General features: G+C 45.8%; 2 protein-coding genes across 3 annotated transcripts in view; one reads left to right on the top strand and one right to left on the bottom strand.

Annotated features, from left to right (window-relative positions):
- Nucleotides 1–5,055, top strand: part of Zhx3 (zinc fingers and homeoboxes 3) — an 87,187-nt gene extending 82,132 nt beyond the window's left edge. The window contains 2 exon segments of the mRNA XM_085697092.2: nt 1,353–4,386; nt 4,389–5,055. Of these exon segments, the coding sequence (XP_085553218.2) occupies nt 1,491–4,386; nt 4,389–4,441 (2,949 nt within the window). The 5' untranslated portion in view covers nt 1,353–1,490 and the 3' untranslated portion in view covers nt 4,442–5,055.
- Nucleotides 5,056–21,422: 16,367 nt separating this feature from the next.
- Nucleotides 21,423–24,908, bottom strand: part of Plcg1 (phospholipase C gamma 1) — a 32,014-nt gene continuing 28,528 nt past the window's right edge. For both annotated transcript variants that reach the window (XM_085697091.2, XM_085697090.2), the window contains exons 28-33: nt 24,741–24,889; nt 23,520–23,634; nt 23,246–23,407; nt 23,053–23,141; nt 22,778–22,962; nt 21,423–22,587 (exon numbers count right to left, since the gene is read on the bottom strand). In XM_085697091.2, coding sequence (XP_085553217.1) covers nt 22,545–22,587; nt 22,778–22,962; nt 23,053–23,141; nt 23,246–23,407; nt 23,520–23,634; nt 24,741–24,889 — 743 coding nt within the window. In that variant the 3' untranslated portion in view covers nt 21,423–22,544. The remainder of the gene's footprint in view (nt 22,588–22,777; nt 22,963–23,052; nt 23,142–23,245; nt 23,408–23,519; nt 23,635–24,740; nt 24,890–24,908) is intronic.

The following is a 24,908-nucleotide window of genomic DNA, read 5'->3' on the forward strand; positions in this document are numbered from 1 at the left end:
GGACACCTTCTCAGGGTGTCTCCTGAAATAGCACTACAGTTATCTTACATGTAAGTAAGCCCTCTGTTTAACTTCAAGCACATCAAAGATTTAATAGTAAGTAAATATAATAGTAAAAAAAAATAGTAAAAAAAAAATAGTTTTTTTTAAAAAAAAAAAAAAAAAGAAAAGAAAAAAGAAAAAAAGCCTGGTCTACAAAGTGAGTTCCATCCAGGACAGTCAAGGCCACACAGATAATTCCTGTCTCAAAACAAACAAACAAAAAAACCAACCAAACAAACAAAGAACAAAAGAAATAAAAATGAAAAATACAAAACAAGGAAGTACATTCTTGTGAGTAACTACATGAATATAAAAGGAGGCCTCCCTTTATTTGCTGCACCCAAACTGAGTATGTGGGTATCCTGACCCTCTGATCCTTGAATTCACAAGTGACAATGTCCTAAGTACATGGAGGAACCACAGCTTTGTTTGGGAATCCAGGTGGTAGGAAAGGCAAGGCCTGGATGAAACTGACTTGGTCTCTGGGCCTGGTTTGAAGGAGACAGAGGCATTTTCATGTTCTTGTATGTGGGAAGACTATGAAAAGGAAAACCCTTGTTGGCTTAAATGTTTAAACAGGAATTACACTGGGTCTTTTGTTCTCAGTCCAAAATGGTCAGAATTAATTTTTAGATACAAAGAGGGTGGTTTTCCTTCCCACCCCCCCTTTTTTTATAAACTGAGTTACTAAATGCAAAAGGGAACAAAAGAAACAAAAATTATATAATGTAAGCTTATCAAATGATACAGAACATCCCAGCTCATTCTTAGCACAGCTTCCAAGGAATGTTGGTGAGAAGTGAGGTTGCTTGTTGGTTCCTGGCTGCTCAGCCCCGAAATAATCACAAAGAAACTATATTAATTAAATCATTGCTTGGCCCATTTGCTGTAGCTTCTTATTGGCTAACTCTTACATATTAATTTAACCCATTTCTATTAATCTGTGTATTTCCACGTGACTGTGGCTTACTGGGAAAAGTTCCTGCATCTATCTCCGGCAGGGCTATATGGCTTCTAACTACACCTTTCTTTCTCCCCGCATTCAGTTTAGTTTTCCCCACCTACCTAAATTATGCCCTGCTATAGATGTCAAAGCAGTTTCTTTATTCATTAGCGGTAATCACAGCATACAGAGGAGAATCCCACATCAAGGAACTCCTGCCTTAGAACTCACAGCTAAGAAGCACACGCATGAGTTTCTTGTGAAAAGACCCATAAGATAGTAAGCGAGCAGTAGGTATATGAGTGGTGACCTGAGAAACAGATTCATAGACTGCAAGATCTTTATCATAGTTTTTCTTCCTCCTCAGGCTTAACAAGGAAAAGAAGCTTTCTGCAAATAACCGATAAAGCCACCTTTAGAAGCACTTCTCAGGCCCTCATGGAATAGCTGAAATTTGTACTACAAGGCCCTGCTTGCCTGCTGATCACCCAGAGTGATTGTCACCATGGCCAGTAAGAGGAAGTCCACCACCCCATGCATGATCCCAGTTAAGACCGTGGTGCTACAAGGTGCCAGCACAGAGGTCCAGCCTGTGGAAACTTTGCCTGAAGGTCCCCAGAAGGATCTTCCCTCAGAGGCCCCTGATGCCAGCAGCGAGGCAGCCCCAAACTCCAGCATCACTGATGGTTCTACCCTGGCAAATGGGCACCGGAGCACTTTGGATGGTTATGTGTATTCCTGTAAAGACTGTGACTTCAGGTCCCAGGACATGACTCAGTTTGTAGGGCATATGAACTCAGAGCACACAGACTTTAATAAAGACCCACATTTTATATGTACAGGGTGCAGTTTCCTGGCAAAAACCCCTGAGGGGCTTTCCTTACACAATGCCAAGTGTCACTCAGGGGAAGCCAGCTTTTTGTGGAATGTGACCAGGCCAGACAATCATGTAGTGGTGGAACAAAATGTCCCTGAGAACACTAGCACATCTGACCTAGCTGGTGAGTCTACTACTGATGGGACTGATGGACAGGCTGAAATCATTATTACCAAGACACCAATCATGAAGATAATGAAAGGCAAAGCTGAAGCCAAGAAAATTCATATGCTTAAAGAAAACGCTCCCAATCAGCCTGTGGGTGAGGCCTTGCCAAAGCCATTGGCTGGGGAGGCAGAGGTTAAAGAGGGGGACCACACTTTCACCAATGGGGCGGCTCCAGTCAGTCAGGCACCTGCTAGCTCCTCAAAGCCCACACATGCTGCCAATGGGCCCCTGATAGGAACGGTGCCAGTACTGCCAGCTGGTATAGCACAATTCCTGTCCCTCCAGCAGCAGCCCCCAGTGCATGCCCAGCACCATACCCACCAGCCCCTGCCCACATCCAAGGCCCTTCCGAAGGTCATGATCCCCCTGAGCAGCATCCCGACATATAATGCAGCTATGGACTCCAACAGCTTTCTGAAAAACTCCTTCCACAAATTCCCCTACCCAACCAAAGCTGAGCTCTGCTACTTGACTGTAGTGACCAAGTATCCAGAAGAACAGCTTAAGATCTGGTTCACAGCCCAGAGGCTGAAGCAGGGAATCAGCTGGTCTCCTGAGGAGATTGAAGATGCCCGGAAAAAGATGTTCAATACAGTCATCCAGTCTGTGCCTCAACCCACTATCACAGTGCTAAACACCCCCCTTGTTGCCAGTACTGGCAATGTACAGCATCTCATCCAGGCCACTCTCCCAGGCCATGTTGTGGGACAGCCAGAGGGCACAGCAGGGGGCCTCCTGGTCACTCAGCCATTGATGGCCAATGGGTTACAAGCATCAAGCTCGTCTCTCCCTCTGACAACTGCATCTGTTCCCAAGCCAACTGTGGCACCCATCAACACCGTGTGTTCAAATACAGCATCAGCTGTAAAGGTAGTCAATGCAGCCCAGTCACTTCTCACAGCATGCCCCAGCATAACTTCCCAAGCCTTCCTTGATGCAAGCATCTACAAAAACAAGAAGTCTCATGAACAGCTGTCAGCTCTGAAAGGAAGCTTCTGTCGGAACCAGTTCCCTGGGCAGAGTGAAGTAGAGCACCTGACCAAAGTGACAGGTCTCAGTACCAGAGAGGTGCGGAAGTGGTTCAGTGACCGGAGATACCACTGCCGGAACCTGAAGGGCTCTAGGGCCATGATGCCTGGAGAGCATGGCCCTGTTCTCATTGACTCTGTGCCAGAGGTGCCCTTTTCCCTGTCATCCAAAGTTCCGGAAGTGACCTGTATCCCAACAGCAACCTCACTAGCAAGCCACCCTGCCACCAAACGACAATCTTGGCACCAGACCCCAGACTTCACGCCAACCAAATACAAAGAGAGAGCCCCAGAGCAGCTGCGAGTCCTGGAAAGTAGCTTTGCACAAAACCCGCTTCCCCCTGAGGAGGAGCTGGACCGCCTGAGAAGTGAAACCAAAATGACCCGAAGGGAAATTGATGGCTGGTTCTCAGAGAGACGGAAAAAAGTAAATGCTGAGGAGACCAAGAAGGCTGATGGGCAGGTACCTCAGGAGGAGGAGGGTGCTGAAAATGAGGGTGGAGATGAAGAGTTGGCCAGTGAGCTGAGGGTTCCTGGTGAAAATGGCTCTCCTGAAATGTTTCTTAGCCATACCTTGGCAGAAAGGAAGGTCAGCCCCATCAAAATCAACCTCAAGAACCTGCGGGTCACTGAAGCCAGTGGCAAGAATGAGCTTCCAGGGCTGGGTGTCTGTGAGCCTGAGGAAGATGGCTTAAACAAGCTAGTAGAACAGCCACCAGGCAAAGTGAGCTACAAAAAGACAGCACAGCAACGCCACTTGCTACGGCAGCTCTTTGTCCAGACACAGTGGCCAAGCAACCAGGACTATGACTCTATCATGGCCCAAACAGGGCTGCCCCGGCCAGAGGTGGTACGCTGGTTCGGAGATAGCAGGTATGCCCTGAAGAATGGCCAGCTCAAGTGGTACGAAGACTACAAGAGGGGCAACTTCCCACCAGGTCTGCTCATCATTGCCCCTGGCAACCGAGAGCTGCTGCAAGATTATTACATGACACACAAGATGCTGTGTGAGGAAGACTTGCAGACCCTCTGTGACAAGACCCAGATGAGTGCCCAGCAGGTCAAGCAATGGTTTGCTGAGAAAATGGGTGAAGAGACCCGGGCTGTGGCAGATACAAGCAGTGAGGACAAGGGCCCTGGAACTGGAGAGCCTGTGGCAGTTCATAGAGTGCTGGGTGATGCCTATTCAGAGATGTCTGAGAACAGTGAATCATGGGAGCCAAGTGCTCCTGAGGCCAGCTCAGAGCTCTTTGACACTTCAAGTCCCCAGACTGGACGTCAGCTCGGTAAGGGGCTCATGGGATCCATGCATGGCCGTCCTCTGAATCTGAAGGAGGGTGCAGTCACAGAGTGGGTACGGATGGCAGGTACTGTTGCCTCTAAGGCTACTGGCAATTCATTCCTGAAGAGTGAATTCCAGGGATCGGCTGGCAATAGAAGCCATAGAAGTTTTTAAAAGGCTGAGAACTGAACTTTTGTTTTGGTTCCTGTGTTTATTTGTGGTGGTGTTTTTGTTTTAAATCCGTGCAGGGGAGAGACATAATGAACTTAAAGGGACTCACACTTTTTTTTTTTTTTTTTTTTGCCATTTCTTAGCATTGATTAAGATGTCATCTGAGTCACAAAGATCCTGGTCACTATGTGGAAGACAGGGTTAGGAGTTCAGAGGAAATTTAACTCAAATTGGCAGACAGAAGAGAATCTTTAATGGTCTCATTTATATGCATGTGCCCAAAAAAGTCAGTAGCGGGCACTGGATCCCCTGGAACTGGGGTTACAGGTGATTCTGACTTGCCATGTAGGTTCTGGGAATCAAACCAGGGGCTTTTGCAATAGCAGCAAATGCCCTTAGCTGATGATTAATTTCTGGTGCCACAGAGTGCTCTTTGTTTCCTAATGAAAATCTTATCTTAGGTTTGTGTTGTCTTTCCTGTTGTGGAAGAAATGTTTATCATAATGGAAAATCATCTTCTGTTTTAAGAAATAGGAAATCCAAAGCTTGAATTTCATCCTTTGGCTTTTCTGGATGGTGGTGTCTTAGTATTCAGAAGTAACATTAGATTTTTTTTAAGACACAGTTGTGAAGGTCACATCTTCAGGTTCTGATTTCCTATATTTTCGGTTCCTTCACTATCCCTTCACATTTGTCTCCTGATGAAACGCCCCATCCCAGAGCAGCCAGAACAAACAGTCTGGAGGGAAGAGTGTTCAGAAGCTGATGTAGCCTGGCCAGCTGGGGCAGGAGGGCCGCGGTGACTAGGAAGTGTCTGTGGGATTGGACAGCTGTGCAGCTGGTCCTGGAGACTGCTGCTTCTGTGTGGGGCCCAACCAAATACAACACTCTGCCCTGAGATCCTTGGGTATTTCCTGGACAGTTTGCATTGTTTGCGTACAATGCCTGGACATTTTTGTTTGCTTTAATCTAGGAACCCTGGTTTCCCTGCCCTATTTATTTTTTACTTGAGTCACAAAATTCTTGCCTTTCACTAAATAGCCCAATTTATTTCAATACCTTTATTGAAAGACTATGATGTTACTTCACTTATTTAAGGAAAGGGGGATTTCTAAGTAGATGGGTGTTAGGGGGAGGGTTGCCACCAGTGAACACTTGCAAAAAGTGTCCTCTTTTTCTTTGTGTGTGTGTGTGTGTGTGTGTGTGTGTGTGTGTGCGCGCGCGCGCGTGTGCATGCACACAGGTATGTGCTTGTGTTTGCTCATGTATGCGTACCTGTGGAAGGCCAGAGGTTAACCCTGGGTTTTTTTTTGTTTTTGTTGTTGTTTTTTTTTTTTTTTTTTTGCTTTTTTGAGACAGGGGTTCTCTCTGTAGCTTTGGTTCCTTTCCTGAAACTAGTTCTTGTAGAACAAGCTGGCCTTGAACTCACAGAGATCCAGAGATCCACCTACCTCTGCATCCTGAGTGCTGGGATTAAAGGTGTATACACCACCATCAGCCTGATAGCCCTGGGTATCTTTCCTCCGGAGTCATGTAGCTTGTTTTCTAGACAAGGTTTCTTCTGGGACTTGGGGCTTGGCCATTAGGCTAGTAGATCATCAAACTCTAGGGCTCCACCTGTCTCCACCTCCCCAGCAGCACTGAAATTAGTGTGTGCCATCACTCCTGGCTTTTGTGTATAATGTCTAGGGATCAAATTTAGGCCTTCATGCTTACAAGGCAAGTGCTTTACTGGGTCATCACCCCAGTTCAGAAAATTGACTGTTTCATGCTCCCACTAAGGTAAAACTCAGCTTTGCAAAACAAACAGGGAGCAAACACCTGGTAGAACCCCAGTCTCTGGTCAGCAGTTAGGAGTATGAGCCCATAGTGCCCTGATCTCACCAATTCTAGCCACATAGCCACTACTGGAAGGATGACTTCAATATCTTACAGTGGGTTTTTTTTTTCCTCCTCCCTCTTCCTCTTCTTTCCCCCTCCTTGCCTCCTGCTTCTTTTTTCTGTGGGTTTGTATATTCTGTTGTGACCCAAGCCTTTAATGGCTGAGCCATCTCTCCAGCCCTATGTGTTTATATATGTTTGTGTATGCATCCAGGTGTGGAAGTCAGAGGTCCACATTGGATGTTTTTCCTTTCTCCATTGCCCTCAATCCTCTACCCCCACTCCCCCACTTTTTTTTTTTTTTTTTGAGAAAAGGTTGTTCACTGAACCTGAAGCTCATTGACTAGGCCTGACTGACTAGTGAGTTCCAGGGATCTACTTTTCTTTACACACTCCTACCCTAATCCACCAGAGTGTGCCTCTTTACTTTTTAAACATTTTTGTTGCATGTGTTCTTTGGTCATATTATACATATATAAAGCATATTGGTTACTATAACCCCAATCCTCTCTCCTTCTCAGTCACTTTCACAAATTCAGTCCCTTCTGTTTTGGTGATCCACTGAGTTTAACTAGGATAGTCTGTGTGACCATGGACTTGGAACTGTCCATTCGAGCCTAGTGGCTTCTCAGTGGGCACACAACTGAAGGCGATAACCACCTCTCCTCCAGAATCCATCAGTAGTCAGTACTTCAACAGGGCCCTGTGAGGTCCTCCCCAATCCATGATTGTTGATAGGACTAGTATCCAACCCCTACTTAAAAAATAATTTTATGTGTATGGGTGTTTTGCCTGCATGTGTGCCTGTGTACCACATGCTTGACTGGTGTCCTTGGATGACAGAATAGGGCAGCAGATTCCCCTGGAACTAGAGTTACAGATGGTTGTGTGCTGCCATGTGGGTGCTGGGAACTGATCCCAGGTCCTCTGAAAAGCATCATGTATTTTTAACTGCTGAGGCATCTTTCCAGCTTCCTAGGCCCAGTCTTATTTAGACCAATTGAAGGTAGCTGCTATAAAGTTATTACTGCATTGAGTATGCCAGGCTCAGAAGACAGAATTTCACAGCTCCTTTCCTCTGTGCCCTGGCTCTTACATTCTTCCTACCCTCTCTTCTGTGATGATCTGTGAGCCTTCCAGTGGGTAGTAGAAACATCCTGTTTAGGGCTGAGTGCTCAACCATCCCTTATTCTTAGCACCTTGAGCAGCCATTTTATTAGGCAGCTCAGTGCTATGGCAGTTTAGCTAAACAATACTAACAAGTTTTCCCCTATGGCCTAAGACTACCTTAGCCATGAGTTTTTACCAGACACAAGTTCCCTTTTCTGGAGTGGACCAAAAATCCAATCAGAAAGCAGTTATTTACCCTGTTGTGCCACTATTGCATAAATGGATATATCTTGCCTTACAGATTGGTATTATAGTTTTTAGGGTTCATAGCTATTTAAGACTGTTGGTGCCTTTTCTTCCTCAACAGCATATGCATATATATACATATATATGTATATATATATATATATACACACACACATATATATCTTCCAACCCTATGGAAGCTAGCCAGCATGGGGAAAGCTTCCAGCTAAGTTCCAAGCAACCAAGAGAAATGGCAATGGCTTGTATTATTTGAGGTACCTCTGACTCCATGAGCAACTCATAAGGTGGTATCTCACATTTGGCACTGGGGGTTTTGTTTAGTAGACTTTCAGGAGTAACATTATCCAGACATGCATTATATTTCCCTTATAATTGTCTTGGAGATGAGGTTGTAAGAGTATGACACAATGTCTGGCTTTTTACATGGTTTCTGGGGATCTGAACTAGGGTCCTCAGCTGATAGGGCAGTTACTTTACCAGCTGAGTCATTTCCTCAGTCCCCACGGTACTTCTTGGGGTGACTAGTGACATCCTGGAGTGACAACAGTATAAGACACGGCTTTTTAATGTTTGGGTTGTTCTTTTTTCCAGTGAAAAGTATATTGTCTCTCCCCTTTATCTGGAAGGCTTTGAATATATTGGTCTAAGTGTCCATACACTATTCCCACTTCTGTGCTTGTGTGGTGACAGTAGGCCAGGAAGTCATATCCAAAGAGATGACGATGAGCAGAGAGTGACGGTATAAAGACAGCAGAGCAGGACACAGCCCATCCCTTCACAAACAAATGACAACAACAAAACAAAACAAAACAAAAAAACCCGAGCAAAGTATGCTTAAACCTTGCTTTGGAACTTTTGAGTTTTGCTGGACATTCAGAGCATCCAGGACTGAGTGTGGAGAGGCTTGCCTACTTAGGTAAGTTTCTGTTTCCTGTGCAGTGGTCCTCTTTCCACCCCCCTACAACAGGCAGTTATGGGAACTGTGGTCCAGGTTGCTGATGATGCTTGTTTTTGACAGTGGGCAGTAATGACTTTTGTCCTCCAAAACATGGAGCTTATTTTGCATTTTTGCCATTGTAGAGGCCAGTCATTGTTCCCAACCCAGTAGGCTGAAGCAGGTTCCTAGCCATTGGGGGATTTAAAAAGAGCCCTTCCTCCTTTTAGTAATCCAGACATTTAAAGAATCTTAGGTTCACACAAAGGCAACAGCAGAAACTCCAATGACCCTACAGCATGAGGAGTACCCACTTGACTGGAAGTTTGGAAAAATCTCAGATGGTTCCAGCCTTCAGTGATCAAAAATCAGCAATTCTGGACGCTGAATTACATTTTGAGATACCACACACTGTACTTAGAAGGTCCAGTTTGCAGTAGAAAATTGCAAAATATGAAAAGAAAAAGGAAAGTATGTCTTTTAACAAGAAAAGTTTGACAGATAACTGCTCCTGAGGAAGTCTAGGCATTGGAATTACTGGTTAAAGATGTCAGTTCAACTACCCTCTGTCTGTTCAGTGAAATACAGGAATCCATGGGAAAGAGCAGAGAGGAATAGAATGTCACTCTTAGCTAAAGAGGTACAAACTATAAAAACACACCACATTCCAAAGCAAAACAGTATAATCACTGAGATAAGAAGTTGACTAGAGAGGCTGTTCATCGGATTTGAGCAAGAAGGAAGGGGTCAGAGGACTTGAAGAGATGATGAAATTACTCAGAAGCACAGAAAACAAAAAGGACAGTAGAAACTAAAGGGGTCTGTGGGACATGAACCTATGTGTTGTAAGATTCTAGGAGAAAGAAAGAGGCAGAAAGACTATCTAAAGAAGTAATGGCAGAAAACTTAACAAATAAGATGAAAGATATGAACATAAACACCCGAGGAATTTAGTGAGTCCCAAATGGGGTAAACTTAGTGAAAAATAACTCATTACATAAGGGATCCTCAATAAGGTTAATGGTTGAGGAAGGATGCATCTGAAGTCCTGAAAGAGGAAGGCAGTTGAGTCATTTCCAGATGAACAAAAGCTAAAGTTCATTACTGATAGGTTATCCTACTGGAGATGCTACCAAGAGCCCTTCAGGCTGAAATGGAATAACACTGAATAGTAATTTGAAGCCACAAGAAAAAAATAACCATAATAAAAGTAGTTTTATAGGTAAATATAATGCCAGTACCATTGTACTTTTAAGTTGGTTTGCATTTTTCTATTTTCCCTGTATGATTTTAAAGGCATACTTTATATAAAGTACAAATCTGTGTTAGTAACATGAAGATGAAGCCTGAGTCACTAATAACAATGCAGTGAATAGCAAGGGGGGAGAAACATGGAAACTGAGTGATATCAGGTTAGATTCCTTCAAGTCTTAGGTGTTAGTGACAATCCTCAAGTTAATCTAGAAAATAACAAAAATATAAAGGAGTCAAGCTGAGTACACTGAGAAAAATAAGTAAATATCCAAAAAGGCAATAAGGGAGGTTTGAAAAATTAACACTAAGAAAGAAACAAGTAGCTGAATGTCAAGAATAATCCTTCTTTATCAGTAATCATGTGCAACACCAATGGATTAAATTGTTCTAAAGACAAAGATTGGTAGATTGGATGAAACCAAACCAGAATCATCTATATACTATCTATAAGAGATTCACTTACAATACAGGGACAAAAAAGAAGTGGAAGGTAAAGGATAGAGGAAAATTACCAGTGGTTGGGATCCTTGCCAAGATGTTTCCAGGCTCCTGGTCTTTTATCCAAAGAACTGAAAATCAAGGACCACACAGATGTGCAGAAGCAGCAAGATAACTTCATTAGAAGCAAAGCAATACCGCAGGTTCTCCAGGGAGACACTGTCGTGATTGACAGCACGCTACACAAGTGAGAACACTCATGAGCCCTGATTGTTGTCCCAGGATTCCTTTATGGGGTTCAAGAGAAGGAGAAGCTGGTTACTAACAGGTACACTTGGGTGGTTCTCTGTCTTGATTAGTATATTAGACTATATAATCATTTCTCTGCATGTCCTTTCCCACAATTCATTTGTTTTAACTATATGCCCAACCAATTATACAGAGACATGAAATGGTAAATAGGGGATTCTCCATGAGATATTACTAGGAGACATAGTTTTATCTTACTGCGCATGCACCCACAACCACTTCAAGCCAGACTGGCCCTTCTACTCTCATACCCATATAAGTTGAGAATAGACTGAATAGAAACTATCAACATCAGGGAGCATACCAAGGTTCAAATGGGAGCACATGCAGCCTAATGTAGGTGGGGTATTGAAGTTTCTTAGGTTGTAAGGTGCAATTTGGAGAAGGGTATGTGTGTATAGCACATGCAGATGAAGGAACTAGGCTGCCAAGTGCATTACTGCAACCGGGGTATTGTGTGTGCATAATCAAAACCAAATGGAGTCCCAAGCCAAACTGTCTCCAGTGCTTTCCTGCCTCAGATAGTCAGACAAAGAGTAAGTACAGAGAAAGCCAATATAGCTTTATTATGGTGAGAGCAAATACTTTGAATGAAACATTTATGACAGATAAGGATATTATATGTTAAAATGTCTGATACAAGTTTTAGCAGTTATTAATATACACACTAGTCCAAAAGTATATAAAGAAAAAATGGACAGAATTAAAGGGAAATAAGCAAAAATACTTGGAGACTTTTATACTGAATTTTCGGTACTGAACATAAAACCCACAAAGAAGCTAGGTAAGATAGCATAGGCCCAAGGCAGGAAGATCCCCTTGAGTTCACTGAGTTTATGACTAGACATGACAATATAGTGAGAAATTCTCAACACACACACACACACACACACACACACACACACACACACACACACAAAGAAGCAGAAATCAAACAAAATCAGTAAGGAAATGGAAGACTTTAAAATCAATAGAAACTTAACCAGGTATGGTAACTCATGCCTGTAATCTTAGCACATGCGAGGTGGAAGCAGGAGGCCTACTGCAAATTTGAGGCTAGACTAAGATATAGTCAGGTCCTGGTTAGTTTAGGGAAAGGAAAATATTATAGAAATAATAGATATAAATGGATCAATGGATCTGCCAAGCAAAAGTGATAAAACACTTAAAAAAATACAGATGAAAACCTTCCAGACCTTGGATTAGGCAGAGGTTTCTTCTGTCTGTCTGTCTCCCCCCACCCCGCTTCCCTCCCTCTCTCCTCCTCCCTTTCTTTTGAGACAGAGTTTCTCTGTGTAACAGCTCTGGCTGTCCTAGAACTTGCTTTGTAAACCAGGCTGGCCTCAAATTCACAGAGATCTGCCTGCCTTTGCCTCACTAGTGCTGGGCTTAAAAGTGTGTGCTACCACTGCCCAGCAGGCAGAGGTTTCTTAATTATGACAGCAAAAGCACTGGCAACAAAAATAAATTGGACTACATCAACATTTGAAGATGTTGAGCCAGGCATGCATGATGGCTCATACCTCTAAATCAGTATTTAGGAAGCAGAGACAAGATTATGAATTCCAGGCCAGCCTGGGATATATAGCAAGACCCTATCTCAAAACAGCAAAACAAAGTTTTTTTTTAAAGATTTTAAAATCTTTTTAAAGATGTAATATCACCATTCTGGAGGCTGAAGTAGGAGAACTGAAAGTTTGAAGCAAGCTCTGGTCTATACAATGATGCCCTGTCTCAATCAATCAATCAATCAATTAAATTGAAGGTATAATACAGGTTACTTCTCAGAGTAGAATTGGTAGTTACTGAATAGTGGATACATAACTTCTGTTTATGGTGCTGAAAACTTTCTGAAAACGGTGAGGGTTCATAACTGAAATGTACATAATACTACTGAGCCATATGGCTGTAATGAGAAATTTAGTGTTAGGTATATTGTACCAAGATTTTTTTTTTTAGGCTGGAGATGGGATGAGAGGGTGGAAATAACAGGCATGGCAGAACAGAGCAGACATGGTAAGGGCAGCCGTACTCTAGTGGCAGCACTGCCTCCAAGGCTTCTGTTATCTGTACCCTGGCTTCTTATGCTCCTCCACAGCCTCAGTGGAAAGACCCAATCTGTACATAAGGGATGAGATTCTTATGATCAGCTGCCCTGACCTTTATAAACGAAGATATGAGGTACCAAGATGCCAGAGCTCAGGGCTTTTAGGGGCCAGGATGCAGGATTAACTGTTAGAATACAGGGGTAGCAGGCATCAGGGGTCTGTGGTTGTGGTGATGGGATGGGCTAGGTGATTAACAGGAGGCCAGGAAGTCGAAAGGCCTTGTCAGATTCAGCCAGCACTCTGTCCTTAACCCACACTCTGCTCTTTTACCTTCCCTCAGACTGGTGAATGAGAGGACATGGTATTACTTATGGAATTAAGGAATCCCTAAGACCAGTGATACTATCCAGGAGAGTGAGGACAGACTGGGAATTCCTGGGAACTGTACAAGTTGTAGCTGCCATAGAGTGACAGGTATGTGTTTTCTCCTCAGAAACAGACTGAATTTGTTCTGATTACTGTGAAGAACCGACCAGTCTGGGATGCTGTCTACCATGTGGAAGGGCCAAATCTGCCGTGCATCATTTTGATGGCCAGCTGCCAGGCACCCAAGAGAGACTTTGGAGGCCTCACTGAGCCTGGAACCTGCCGCTGCCCTAACCATCCTCTGCCTGACACTTCTAAGCAAGTAGCAAGGGGTTCTCATCAGCCCATCCTCCCACTGTGCAGGACCTCTCCTTTGCCTCCCGGAGACAAAGCAGTTCAGATTACATAGACCTAGAATCAAGTTTTTAGCATATACAGCTGCCTATATACATTTAATAAATCATCCAACTACAGACACTCTCAATCCACAGGAACTCGGGTTAGCAAAGCAGTACAGCTCTAACAATGCCATGTCCGTTCTCTGGGAAGCTGAGACCATAGGGGTCCACATCTTCTGTAAGGAGCAGGAGTTACGGGTGTGCTCAGAACTGCTTGAGGCCCAGTCCTTCTTGCCTTCTCAAGGGAACAGAACTGTTGAAGAGACCCGCAACATTGAGTGGAGGCAAGCCACATTTCATGCAAGGCTTGCCTGTGTTCTGGTTGATAGAGCCTACTGTTATCCTCAGTTCTGAAAACAGCCCAGCTATGAGATTACTACTGGATGCTTATCACTCTCGTTAGTTAACTGCAATTCTGATTTTTCATGGCGCTTGAATCATGGACCAACTTCTCCATTATCAGATCAGCTAAAGAGGCCATTTTTGTAGAGCCTAGAGTACTGACCTGTATGCTCCCTTCAGCCCTTCAATTCAGACTCCTTTAGAGAAAAAGGAAAGTGGGCAGGGTAGAGCCAGTTGCTGTGGCTTTGGTCACCATAGTGCTCTCAATGCCTCCTGCGGGTCAGAAGGAAGTACACTCTGGCTGGTAGGAAGAGTGAGGCTGAAGTGTGTGGGAGTTTTTAAATGACTAGAGCTGGAGTGGTCTTGAAAACAAAGACCTGCCACACACCAAGGGCCTGACCAACTACTGGTTTCGTGATCCAGAGGTGCTGGACATCACTGGATAGGTTCCTGTGAGGTGTTTTTAAAGTTTTAAATTTATATTCCCAACCTGGGAAACAAGAATTTACTTTTGCCTAAGCCTTGTGTCCTTTGGATTAAAATCACAAGAAAAGGTGCCTTTGAAACAATGGAAAACTTTGCTTATGGAGCTGTGCTAAATATTAAAGCTTCCGTGTCTCCAAGGCTGGCTTCTCCAAGAGCAGTGGATAAAGCAGGGCAGGGGAGAGACAAAGATAACAAACAGGATGTGTTATCCATGACCCCACTTACCTCTTGGAAACTCCACCAGTAGAGCCACAGGCAGGGCAAGAATTTTGACCAAGAAACAGCGGTTAACTTCTAGGTGTTGTCTTGGCTCCCCTCACAGGGAGCAGTAGGCTTTGCGTAGTCTGAGACAAGCATGGCGGCCTTCAGCCTTCTAGGAAAGAGGGCTTTCTCTGGAACCCAGAGCCCTGGAACCATTATAAGATGTTTCTCTTGCCTTTCCTGTCCCCATAGGGATGACCTCACATTTGTCTCAGAGTGGGGTTTTTTTGACTACTTGGCAAGTTTTGCAGTCTATTTTTGTATCCTTTCCGTTTGGGGGGAGAAATTATTTGGCCCCAAACCTCGAGGAATTGGAAAGAATGGTGAGTGACTGCTTTCCTTCAGAGAACAGACATCTGAAAGTTTTCCTTCAGTGTTTGTTTACGTGCAGATCGGCATATCCACATATACAGTACACATACTTATTTGATACTTACACAAACACATCTCATATACACATGAGTTTCATGTGGATGCCCAAGGGGGAAGCAGCCTATGTGTGAAGAGATGACAATACACTGGGCAGCTGGAGCAGCCGAGGAAGCCATCTTGTCTAAGAAAGCACCTGTGTCTCACCTGAGCCCAGATGCCTGCTGGCTTCACCTATACAGCCCTGCTGCACTAGCTGAATGGTAGAGTCTATGAAAAGGTCTGAACAATTGACAAGGAACATAAAAATTAAATTACTTGGTGGACACTATGCTGGACACAGATAGCAGCCTGGACTAGAGCACCAGGCAGTCATCTGGATGGGAAGTTGCAGTAACACTGGCCCAGCATACCTTTCTCAGAGCTGGTGATGGCAAGACTGCCCAGGTAAGAAACAAAACAGATGAAATGGACCTTGTTTCTTCCTTTGCTTTGGGATGGGGGAGGGAAGTTGTGGCTTGGACCTTATGTTGGTAGGTAATTATGAGGAGGTAGGTGGTCATGGAGCAGGTGCTTCAGAGAAGAGCTCTCTGGGCACCAAGCAGGAGTGCACTGACAGAGAAGGAGGGTGTAAGCTGGCGGCTACTAGGTCTGTGGCTGCTATGTGATAGATCACAGTGGCCTTGTACAGAGGTGGGATGGGATGTGCTTCTCCTGACAAAGCTTGCACTGTCAGATGAGTCTTGCCACATCATTTGCATTCACCATTCACTTGGACTTACCAGAGGCAGTAAACGCTAAGTGTTCTTTGTTGTCTGTATTATGTTTTATTTTTTTCTACTTACACAGGGTTGTAAGATCAGTTTTAAACCACATCCCATTCTAACAGAAATCTGAACTATAGGTTTTGTATATTATTTGATCCAAATATTTTTTGATCATAGAGATTTTTCTTTTGGGAATTGGGTGTGTCAACGTGGGAAGCCCTTTCCCTGGGTGGCTTGCCAGCACTTTGAGGACACTAGTGACTGCTCTTTTACTTTTCTCTTGGCTGAGTGGTAGCAGCTTTCAGGTGAACAGAATACCTTAGCCTGAGGCATCCCTCCCTCTGGAAGCAGAATAATTGAGTGAGACCCAGTAGATATCTGCCTGTGCCCTCCAGTCTGTTCCCATCTGACCTTAAATGTCTCCTACCAGGAAGCTTAGCACTCTCCAGGCCCAGATAGCTCTCAGAAAGTTTACTTACTCTGTCAGTAGCTAATGCCACACCTGTGCCCCTTCCTCCCTGTTGGCTCTAGGACACCTGTCACACAACTGCCTTGTGTGGAGCATGGGAGGCAGCCTTTCTGGTTAGAGTCTCTTGTATTGTCCCCCAGGGGACTGTTAAGTTATCCCTGTCTTGAGCCATTGCCTTTCATTTTCCTAGTCACTGTATGGACCAAAATCCTCAGATTGGAGCAGCTCAAGTCAGTTCGGAAATGAGCTAAGAAGAAAATCCTAAAACAAAACTTAGAATCTGTGTTTTTCCTAAAGCTCCCACCTTTACTGGCTGTTTCCCAGAGAAGATTGTTGGTTCCATCCATCTTTGCGTAGGAATTTATATGGAATTCATTCGCAAGGCTCATCTGTCTGAAAGTCTTCTAGATACACAAAGATCTTTGGTTAGCTCATCCTGGCCAAGGTTTAGCAAGGTGCCTGGTTTTCCTTACTCCAGACTGGAACCACCCCCTCTTTAGCATCCCTAACTTAACTCCCTGTTCTTTTTCTCAAGAGCACACTGCTCACCACCATCCTTCCCAGACCTTTAGGGGGTGATTTCCATGTGTTCTAGCACTGGAGCCCACAGGTTTTCTCTAAGCATAGCCCTTTCCTAGACTTCAACCTGAATTAGCCACACTGCAGTTTGTTCTGCCTTGGTTCAGTGGAGCAGGCAAATGACTGCACAGTATACTCCAGGGCTCATGAGGCTGCTGGGCCTTCAGTGGAACAGCCGGGTTTGGCATTGACTGAGTGGTGTGACAGAACTGATCAGATTACTCGCTGTTTTGATCACGACCTGGGTTTTCAGAAGGAATCCAAATGAAACTGAGTACTCAGGATCCATTTTTGCTGCAGTCTGTGTTCCTAGTGCCTGGCCACTAAGGGTGGCTGTGTGGAGTGACAAACCTAGGTGCACTCAGAGCCCAGAACCTGCACTTGGTCATGAAGCTCACTGGGTCTATGGTCTTAGGACTGAGAACCTGCTTTGGGGTGTGAATGCTTGTCAACACTAGCCAGCAATCCTATGGATCCAGACCTCTAGACTTGAAAAATACAGGTTTTTCTAGCTCAGGTCTAGTAGGAACACCTCTTCTCAAGCCCTCTGAAGTCTGGAGCAAGGGTAGAAATGAGACTAAGGCAGACCCCGGTTGCCGAAGGACTGAAATAAGTACCTGCTTCCTTTGGTTCTGTCTCTTATATGGATTGCAGGGCTGAATGGGTTCAGTATAGTTACTGCTCTGTTGTCTCTGCCCTCCTTGAGCTAGACCTTGCTCTTACTCTGGCAGGAACCAGGCAGAACAGGGAGAAAACAGCTAGCTATTTGGCAGGGACTGTTGGCTGCATGATGTCTTCCTGCTGTTTATAAGGGTGGGCGGATGGCAAGTCAGGACACCCAACAGGGACCTGCACATTTACCTGCTATCAGTGCCTCTTTTGTCAAGAGAGCGGTGTACTGCACACATAGATGGGCACCTGTGTGTTAATAGCTTTTCTTGGCCAATGTCTTTTGACACGTATTCCCTTCTATGGAAGGTGGGTGATTTAGAATTACTCTATACAAGTGGAGTTGAAGGTAAAATGTCTATGATAAAGCCTGCTCAGACACTGAATATAGAAAGGGTTGCCAGTGCTTGATCCTTCCCAAGCAAGTCCCCGAAAAGACATTTCCATCCAGTGAAAATCTATTATAAAGTGGTCCCTGTTAACCCGCAGTTTGTGCTTAGAGATCTTGTCCCTAGCTCCTGCCCACACAGCTTAGTCTTGTTCATGTGGCTTTGTTAGCTCAGGGTCAGGGCTCCATGTGAGGAGGTTGGCCGCAGTGAGAGCCAGCAGAGTTCCAGCGTGAGTTGGGTTGCTCCTTGTGGAATTGGGTGGGCCGAGGGCAGCAGTGGTCACTAGGGCAGAGATCTCTTGCCCATGCTTCTGAGTAGCCTGCTTTGTTCAGTTTTGCCAGGAAGGTCAGACTGTGTCATAATGTTATTAAACAGAGAAAACTGGCCAACCTTTCTCTGGCCCCTGCTGACTATTGTTCTTTGAGTTGTTCTAACACAGCCCTTGGGGAAGTTGGGGAGGCTGCCAAGGACCTGCAGACTCCTTGCTGACAATGTCCTGGTTCCTGGTCCTCCAGCACCTGCTTTATGTTCTGATCTCAGTGTGGATGGCTTTGTCCTCAGGGGCCATACTGCTGAGAACTGTGACTGGGGGATGACTTAACAGTCTGCCTTTGGTCTGCTTCCTGTCTCCCAGGAACAGCTGAAGTGATCACCCTGGTGCTAATCAAGAGTCACCTGCTACTGTGACCAGCTATGAGAGGAAATTGAGAAATAGCTTGTCTGTCACATAGGCCTTTGTGGAGTGGGAATTTTCTGTGTGGCCCTGGCTGGTCTGAAACTCACTTTGTAGACCAGACTGGCCTTAGACTTGGACATTCTTCTTGCCTCTGCCTCCCAAGCACTGAGTTACAGGCAGGCATGGGCCACACCTTGCTGGAATGTGGGAATCCTTTACCCTGAGAAACATCTGAATAGAAAGACGGCCTTGGCCTTTGGTGTGGGCTGTGTGTGGTGGGAGGTGTGTGGCTGACCTCCACATAAGGTCCCCCATGGGGATGCTGCTATTTCTAAGATGCAAATTGCACATTTCTTAGATTTTGTATCTGCAAATTTGGATAAGGGATGGGATGAGGGGCAAAACTGCTTATGTAGTTTGAAATTGGCCTCAGTGGTACTTCCAATCTTTTGACTGTTCCTAAATAAAAATGTACAGACATTTCTTATCTGCTGACTGTGTATGTGTGTGTGGTGGGGGGAATTAATAAAAAGGTCAAAACCCTTCTATTGATTTATTTGTTTTTGCAAATCCAACTTTAAAATCGATTGATGTTGGGGCTTTCCTCAGCGCCCGGGAAGACATTCCATTCACTTGTCTGGCGGCCCCCTGTGAAACAACTATGGAGTTTAAAACCCTGCTGAGTCAGCCAAGTCTGATCTTAGAGCCACAGGACATGGGCAAGTTTTCTTGTGTTCCTTTTTCTGGTGAGAAGAGTTGTCAGCAGAACATGCCATTTGCTAAGGAAGGCATGTCACTAGGTAGGAAGACCTAGGAACCTTCTAGAGGACCAGGGTCAAACCCACACCTCCAAGACTCAAAGCAACTGAAATTTTGTGTTGGGATGACCACACTGGCCTATCTATCACATAAGGAAAAAGGGCTCCTAAAAGAAACCCACCTGGTAAAGAACAAGGGGTAGCAGTTAAACAGCATCAGGGCCTGCTCCTTCCAAGGCCAGTTGGGTCCTCAAGGAGCTGCTTTGTGTTGGGTGTAAAGGACCAGGTAACTTGACTAAGGTAGTGTAAAACCATGGAGCTGTCTCCTGAGGTCCTGGTGGACAGATCCAGAACACACTGGGTGGAGATAGTGACGGCAGCTACCTGGGAGCTACACGATTCCTAGTAAGAACAGGCTGGCATACGTCCTCTGGAGAAGCCTCTAAGGACCAGATCCATTTCATTAAAATATAAGGCAGGCTGGGCTTGTTTTGGTCACTAAGTTAGTTTTGTAAAGTAACTTCACACTCACTCCCCACTTTTCAATAGATCTGATAATGGACAAGGTGAATGAGGATTGTCCAGTTTCAGTCCTCAGCTGAAGTTCAGGGTGAGTCTGACCAGGAGTGAGCCCCAGCTCTTCTTGCTAAGGGCACAGCTACCTGTAAATGAATTTTCTTAGTAAAGGCTGCAAACTGTTTCTGCCTTCTAACCCGTGTTTTCAGTCTGTGGCAGGACGAAGAATGCCCCTGACGTTGTAGTCAGTGCTCTCTTGGTAAGTGTTCACTAGTGACCCCTCTTTACTTGTCCTTGGCCTGCTAGCCAAAAACAAGGACACTTCTCCTGGCTTGTGTTCCTAGTACCACTGACTTCATTTCCAACCCCACTCTTTTGGTTTCTTCTGCCAAAGCCGGTGGTTTTTACCCTGAGCACTCATTTTCATGCCCCAAGGAGTCTGTGAATATCCATACAAGGCCCCAGTGTCAGTATTTCTCAGATGCACCCGAGGGTGTGATTAAGCACCACATAGCTGAGACTCTACAGGTCACAACCCACTGGATGAAGGCAGTGTCACACAAGCTGTCACATGTAGGGACATACAACATGCATCAGGTGCCAAGACATTAAGGCCCAGGTCATTTCTCTCTAACATTTTTCCCCTTTGCTGGGTGTTCTGTGTTGGTCAACAGTAGTCAGGATCACCTGAAGAACTTAAGAGATGAAACTGATCCTAAGTCTGTTCCACTGAGGAAAGGATCAAAACACAGCTGGAAAGGAAATGTGGTAAGGTGCCAAAACGAGAGAACCACAGTCTATGAAGCTGCTCAAGGAAGGCAGAGCTGAGCCTCTCCCGGAAGACTTGTTCATGAAATAGAGGTATCTATTGAGAAAGTGCTTAGCAGCAAGCACATCAACACTGAGGACCAACAGACACGGCTCCTACGTTCTCCTGGGCCACAGACTCAAGTGTGAACTCAAAGCTCCTGATACATCCCACTCACTATTTTTGTAGGGGAGGATTCTTCCCTTCTATGCTAGTATAGGAAAACTTTACAGTACCTCCTGTGGGATCCCCAACCATAAAATAATTCCTTTGCTATTTCTTAACTAATTTTGTTACTGTTACATAATGTATGATATGTAAACCCAAAGGGGTCACAACCCACAGGTTCAGACTACTGCTTTAGATGACCACTAAAGACCAGCCAGCACTCAGGTGCTTAGTGCTGTGTGACCCAAGGAGCTAGTTCAGCACAGGGTGCACACTGCTCACTGGGCCGTAGTTTTTGTCCCGCTCCAGGAAAGTGCTGTAGGAGAGCCCTGGGAATAGTCAGGCCTTTTGAGCAGCACGTTGTAAGTACAGAGGCTGGCAGGTCGAGAGGCAAGTAGAGTAGCAACTGGCAGCACATATCCAAACATTACTTTTTAAAAACAGGGTTCTGTGCACTAGAGATTGAACTTGCTCCTAGGTGGGGTGAACTTCAGCTGTACCACTAGAAGATGAAATGGCAGAGGTGACCTCACATTTCAGAGACTCATGGAAGAGCTTCGTGTTTCAGAAGTCTCCAAGAATGCCATACCACTTGCTTCTATTCTCAGTCAATCACCATGCTTTCCTGAGCCCCCAAGAAACAAACAAGTTAAAAAGGACATGAGGATGATTTATTTGGCAGTCAGATCTTAAGAGGGCAGCAGAACTAGCAAATGGCCAACCCTGAGCCCAAATGTGGGCAGTGGGTTTGTGTGTGCTGAATGCTGGCTATGCTGAGGCACCTTTATGCCCACGGGCCTGGACCCCAGCCTCTGTTTTCAGAGGTAAGGCTGCCTTCCCAGCCTTCCCATCTCCTCTGCATCTTTTTACCAGTGACACAGAAGCTGTGCCTAGCAGTGGCTTCATTTGGTACCTACTGCCTTATTCCACCTACCTATTCTCCATTTCATTACTAAGGGAAAGCATACTGAGTCTTCCTTGCCATAAAACAAAAAAGCTCACCAGGGTAGGCGTTGCTCTTCTCTCTTCCTGCACCCCATAGAACAACTGTTTCCAAAGGCTCTATGCTGGGGCTCCCCTTCCAGGGTGAGGGGCAGGACTGAATAACTTAGTTACAATACCACCAAGAAGAGGAAAAAATAATACTGCTATTTTTATCATGATCCCCTGTATCTTTCAGGCTGGGTGGCATCCCCAGCCATGGGCAATGTGCCCTTGTGCTGTGTCTTCCTCCTCAGGCAGGGCAGAGCCTTCTCCTTAGGCCCTGCATTCTTCTGTCCTGGCTCCATCCAGGGCCAAACTGCAGGGCATCTACTCTTTCACCCTGACCAGCTGTGGGTTTAAAGCTACAGGACAATGTAAACTTTGTTTCCCTAGCCCAGCAAGGCTCTTCTTCCTCCTCCACTCTCAGGAATGTCAACAGCTCCTTGAAGCCTCCTATGCCACCAACTGTGGCAACTTCTCTCTCCAAGGGGCTTCAGCCCTGATCCTGGCCCAAGATGGAAGGACCCACCTCCATATTCAGGGCCAGATATGTGTGCTTAATGCTAGACACAGTACAGTTTTTTGCCTTCACCCAGAGCTGGGCTTTGAGGCCCAAAACAATACATCTCATTAATGGCTTGGTTTTGTCTAGCCTTCACCGCTGGAATCCAGGCTCCAGGCTGCGAGACCAGGAAGGCTTTACAGTGGGCCGCTCCCAGAGAACCTAGTTCATGGCATTCCACAAGATGGGCAGCACCTGCTGCTCTCCAACAAGGTGGGGGCACGACTAGAGGCGGTTGTCTCCATTGACCCGAGTCCTTCTTGGGGCCCTGAACAGAAGTGAAGCATTCTTACTGACCTTGTAGCCAGATAGGACAACCCAAAGAAACACAGTTATCACTTTTCCACACAGGAGAAAGCTGCCAAAGGATTGACCTAACACATAGTGCTGTTCTTTCTGGCTCTAACACCCTTCCTCCAAGTTCCCACACTGGTCAACTTCCCCTTCACCACCCTCACCTTCGTTCCCGACTGTCAAAATGGTCTGCGAGATGCTCCTGGGAGATGCGGAAGTCCTCAAATGGCTGCTGGTATCGGGCTTCAAAGGAGCCTTCCCGGGCCCGAACATGGAACAGCTGGCTGGAGGCATCTGAGACCCGTTCCCGTAGTGATGTACCACTGAAGGGACTGAGGTCACCATTCTCCTGCTCAGCAAGGGGGAAGTGCACAGAAGTTGAGGTCTCTTCTACACCTGGGGGTGGGGTGGGTTTCTCTGCTCACTGTGCTGTCGTTACCTTAGCAGGGAAAACTTCGATCTTGATGAGCAGGGAGGCCAACTCCAGGTCTTCACTGTAGTTGTTCTTCAAAGGCACTGCTCTGTATCCTAGGAGAAACACCTGGCTCTCAGCCCAGCACGTGTCAGGCAAGTGGATCAGTTCCACCCTGACAGTAAGACCAAAGAACAGCATGTCAAGGAAGATCCCTTACCTGTCTTCAGGCCTTTTACTGGGAAAGTAGCCTGAGCCAAGAAGTTCTGGTCACTAAACATGTCTTCCTCATACACCACAAAGCGTAGAAAGGCAAACTCAGGGTTACTGATCTGGAAGTGGAAGGGCTTAGCCGGCCACACGGGGTTCAGTCCATTGTCCACTGTGGAAGCAAGGGCAAAAGCTCAGGCCACATCAAGAGGTTGGCTGACTGGTAGAGAGAGGTCTTTGTCACCCCCAGGAGAATGACTGGTAATGGAGGAACGCTGACTGACCTACAAACTCTGTCTTTTGCTTGATGCTGTCGTATTCTGCTCCAGCCACCTCAATTTCCACAAAAGGACATACAATACCTCGGCCATTCTTCGGCAGATGCCTGGCCCCCAGCACCTGTAAGGCAGGCAGTAAAGATGGGGTAATGACAGCCTTCCTGCTCCCAACATCCTCACAGCAGAAGCCTGGGGAGCAAATGTGCCATGGAGGCAGTATGCCCCCTACTGGGCCCTGACAGTGCTACCCATTAGGCCTTTCACTGTTTCAATCCAGAGCAAGCTGTTGGGTATAAAAATTTGAACTTTAAGCCAAGTGTTGTATGCATTTTGCAGTCCATTTCATGTTAAATCCACATCTGTTCTGATGTGGGACTTCTAAACTCCCATAGGAGAAAAAGGCTGGAAAGTAGCAGTCATGGCCATCGATGTCTATGGCTCTGTACTCCTAGGTGGGTCAACCAGGCCACACGCTGTCCTTATTCTTTCCACTGTTCAGGCCACCCCGGCTGATTTCCACAACAAGGGTTGGCTTGACCCTTGTTATAACTTTTTATCAGACATGCACTTGGGAGCTCTATTCTAGGGACCGGGAATGGCAGATAGGCAGCTGGTCGTGCTCTGGAAAAACCAGGTTTTGCTTGCTCCTGCAGACAGGAGCCTAGCTCATCACATGCCCCCGCAAGCCTGATTTTTGCTACTCTGACCGGATTCTTCCAGCCAGGTAGTGACTTTTCATAGTTAGCCTTAAATGGACAGCCTGACTCTTGTGCAAAAACTGGCCATGGTCAGCCCGACGACTTCTGGGATCCCAACCCTCACAGAGGACCTTTCCATTTAAGATAGTTCTGCTTCAAGCTCAAGAATAGTCCAGGGGCTGGAGAGATGGCTTAGCAGTTAAGAGCATTGCCTGCTCTTCCAAAGGTCCTGAGTTCAATTCCCAGCAACCACATGGTGGCTTCACAACCATCTGTAATGAGGTCTGGTGCCCTCTTCTAGCCTGCAGGCATACATGCCAGACAGAATATTGTATACATTATATATATTTAAAGAATAGTCCAATAGTTCCTTTCCCCAACTCAAGGCAGAAAATGCTGCTTACCTCTGGCTCTGGTGCCCTTCCCCACTTAGATGGAACCATTTGGTCCCCAACTTCTTAGCAAGTTTGGTATCAATATCCCTCATAAACCTTTCCCTTCCCTGAAGTAACCAGATTAATACGCCTACCTCAATGCAGATGACACAGGGTTCCAGGCCTCGTAGGCTGCTCTTGTCAAAGGGGTCAAAGGCTTCGTCTCTCATGGTGCTTGGCTGCAGCACATAGCCACAATGCCCACCGGCCATGAAGAGGGCCTGGTTCATCTGCATAGGCTTGTCTGGAAGAGTGGGATAAGT

Source organism: Myodes glareolus, chromosome 10 (assembly GCF_982192425.1).
Source record: "Myodes glareolus chromosome 10, mMyoGla1.1, whole genome shotgun sequence".
NCBI lineage: Eukaryota > Metazoa > Chordata > Mammalia > Rodentia > Cricetidae > Myodes > Myodes glareolus.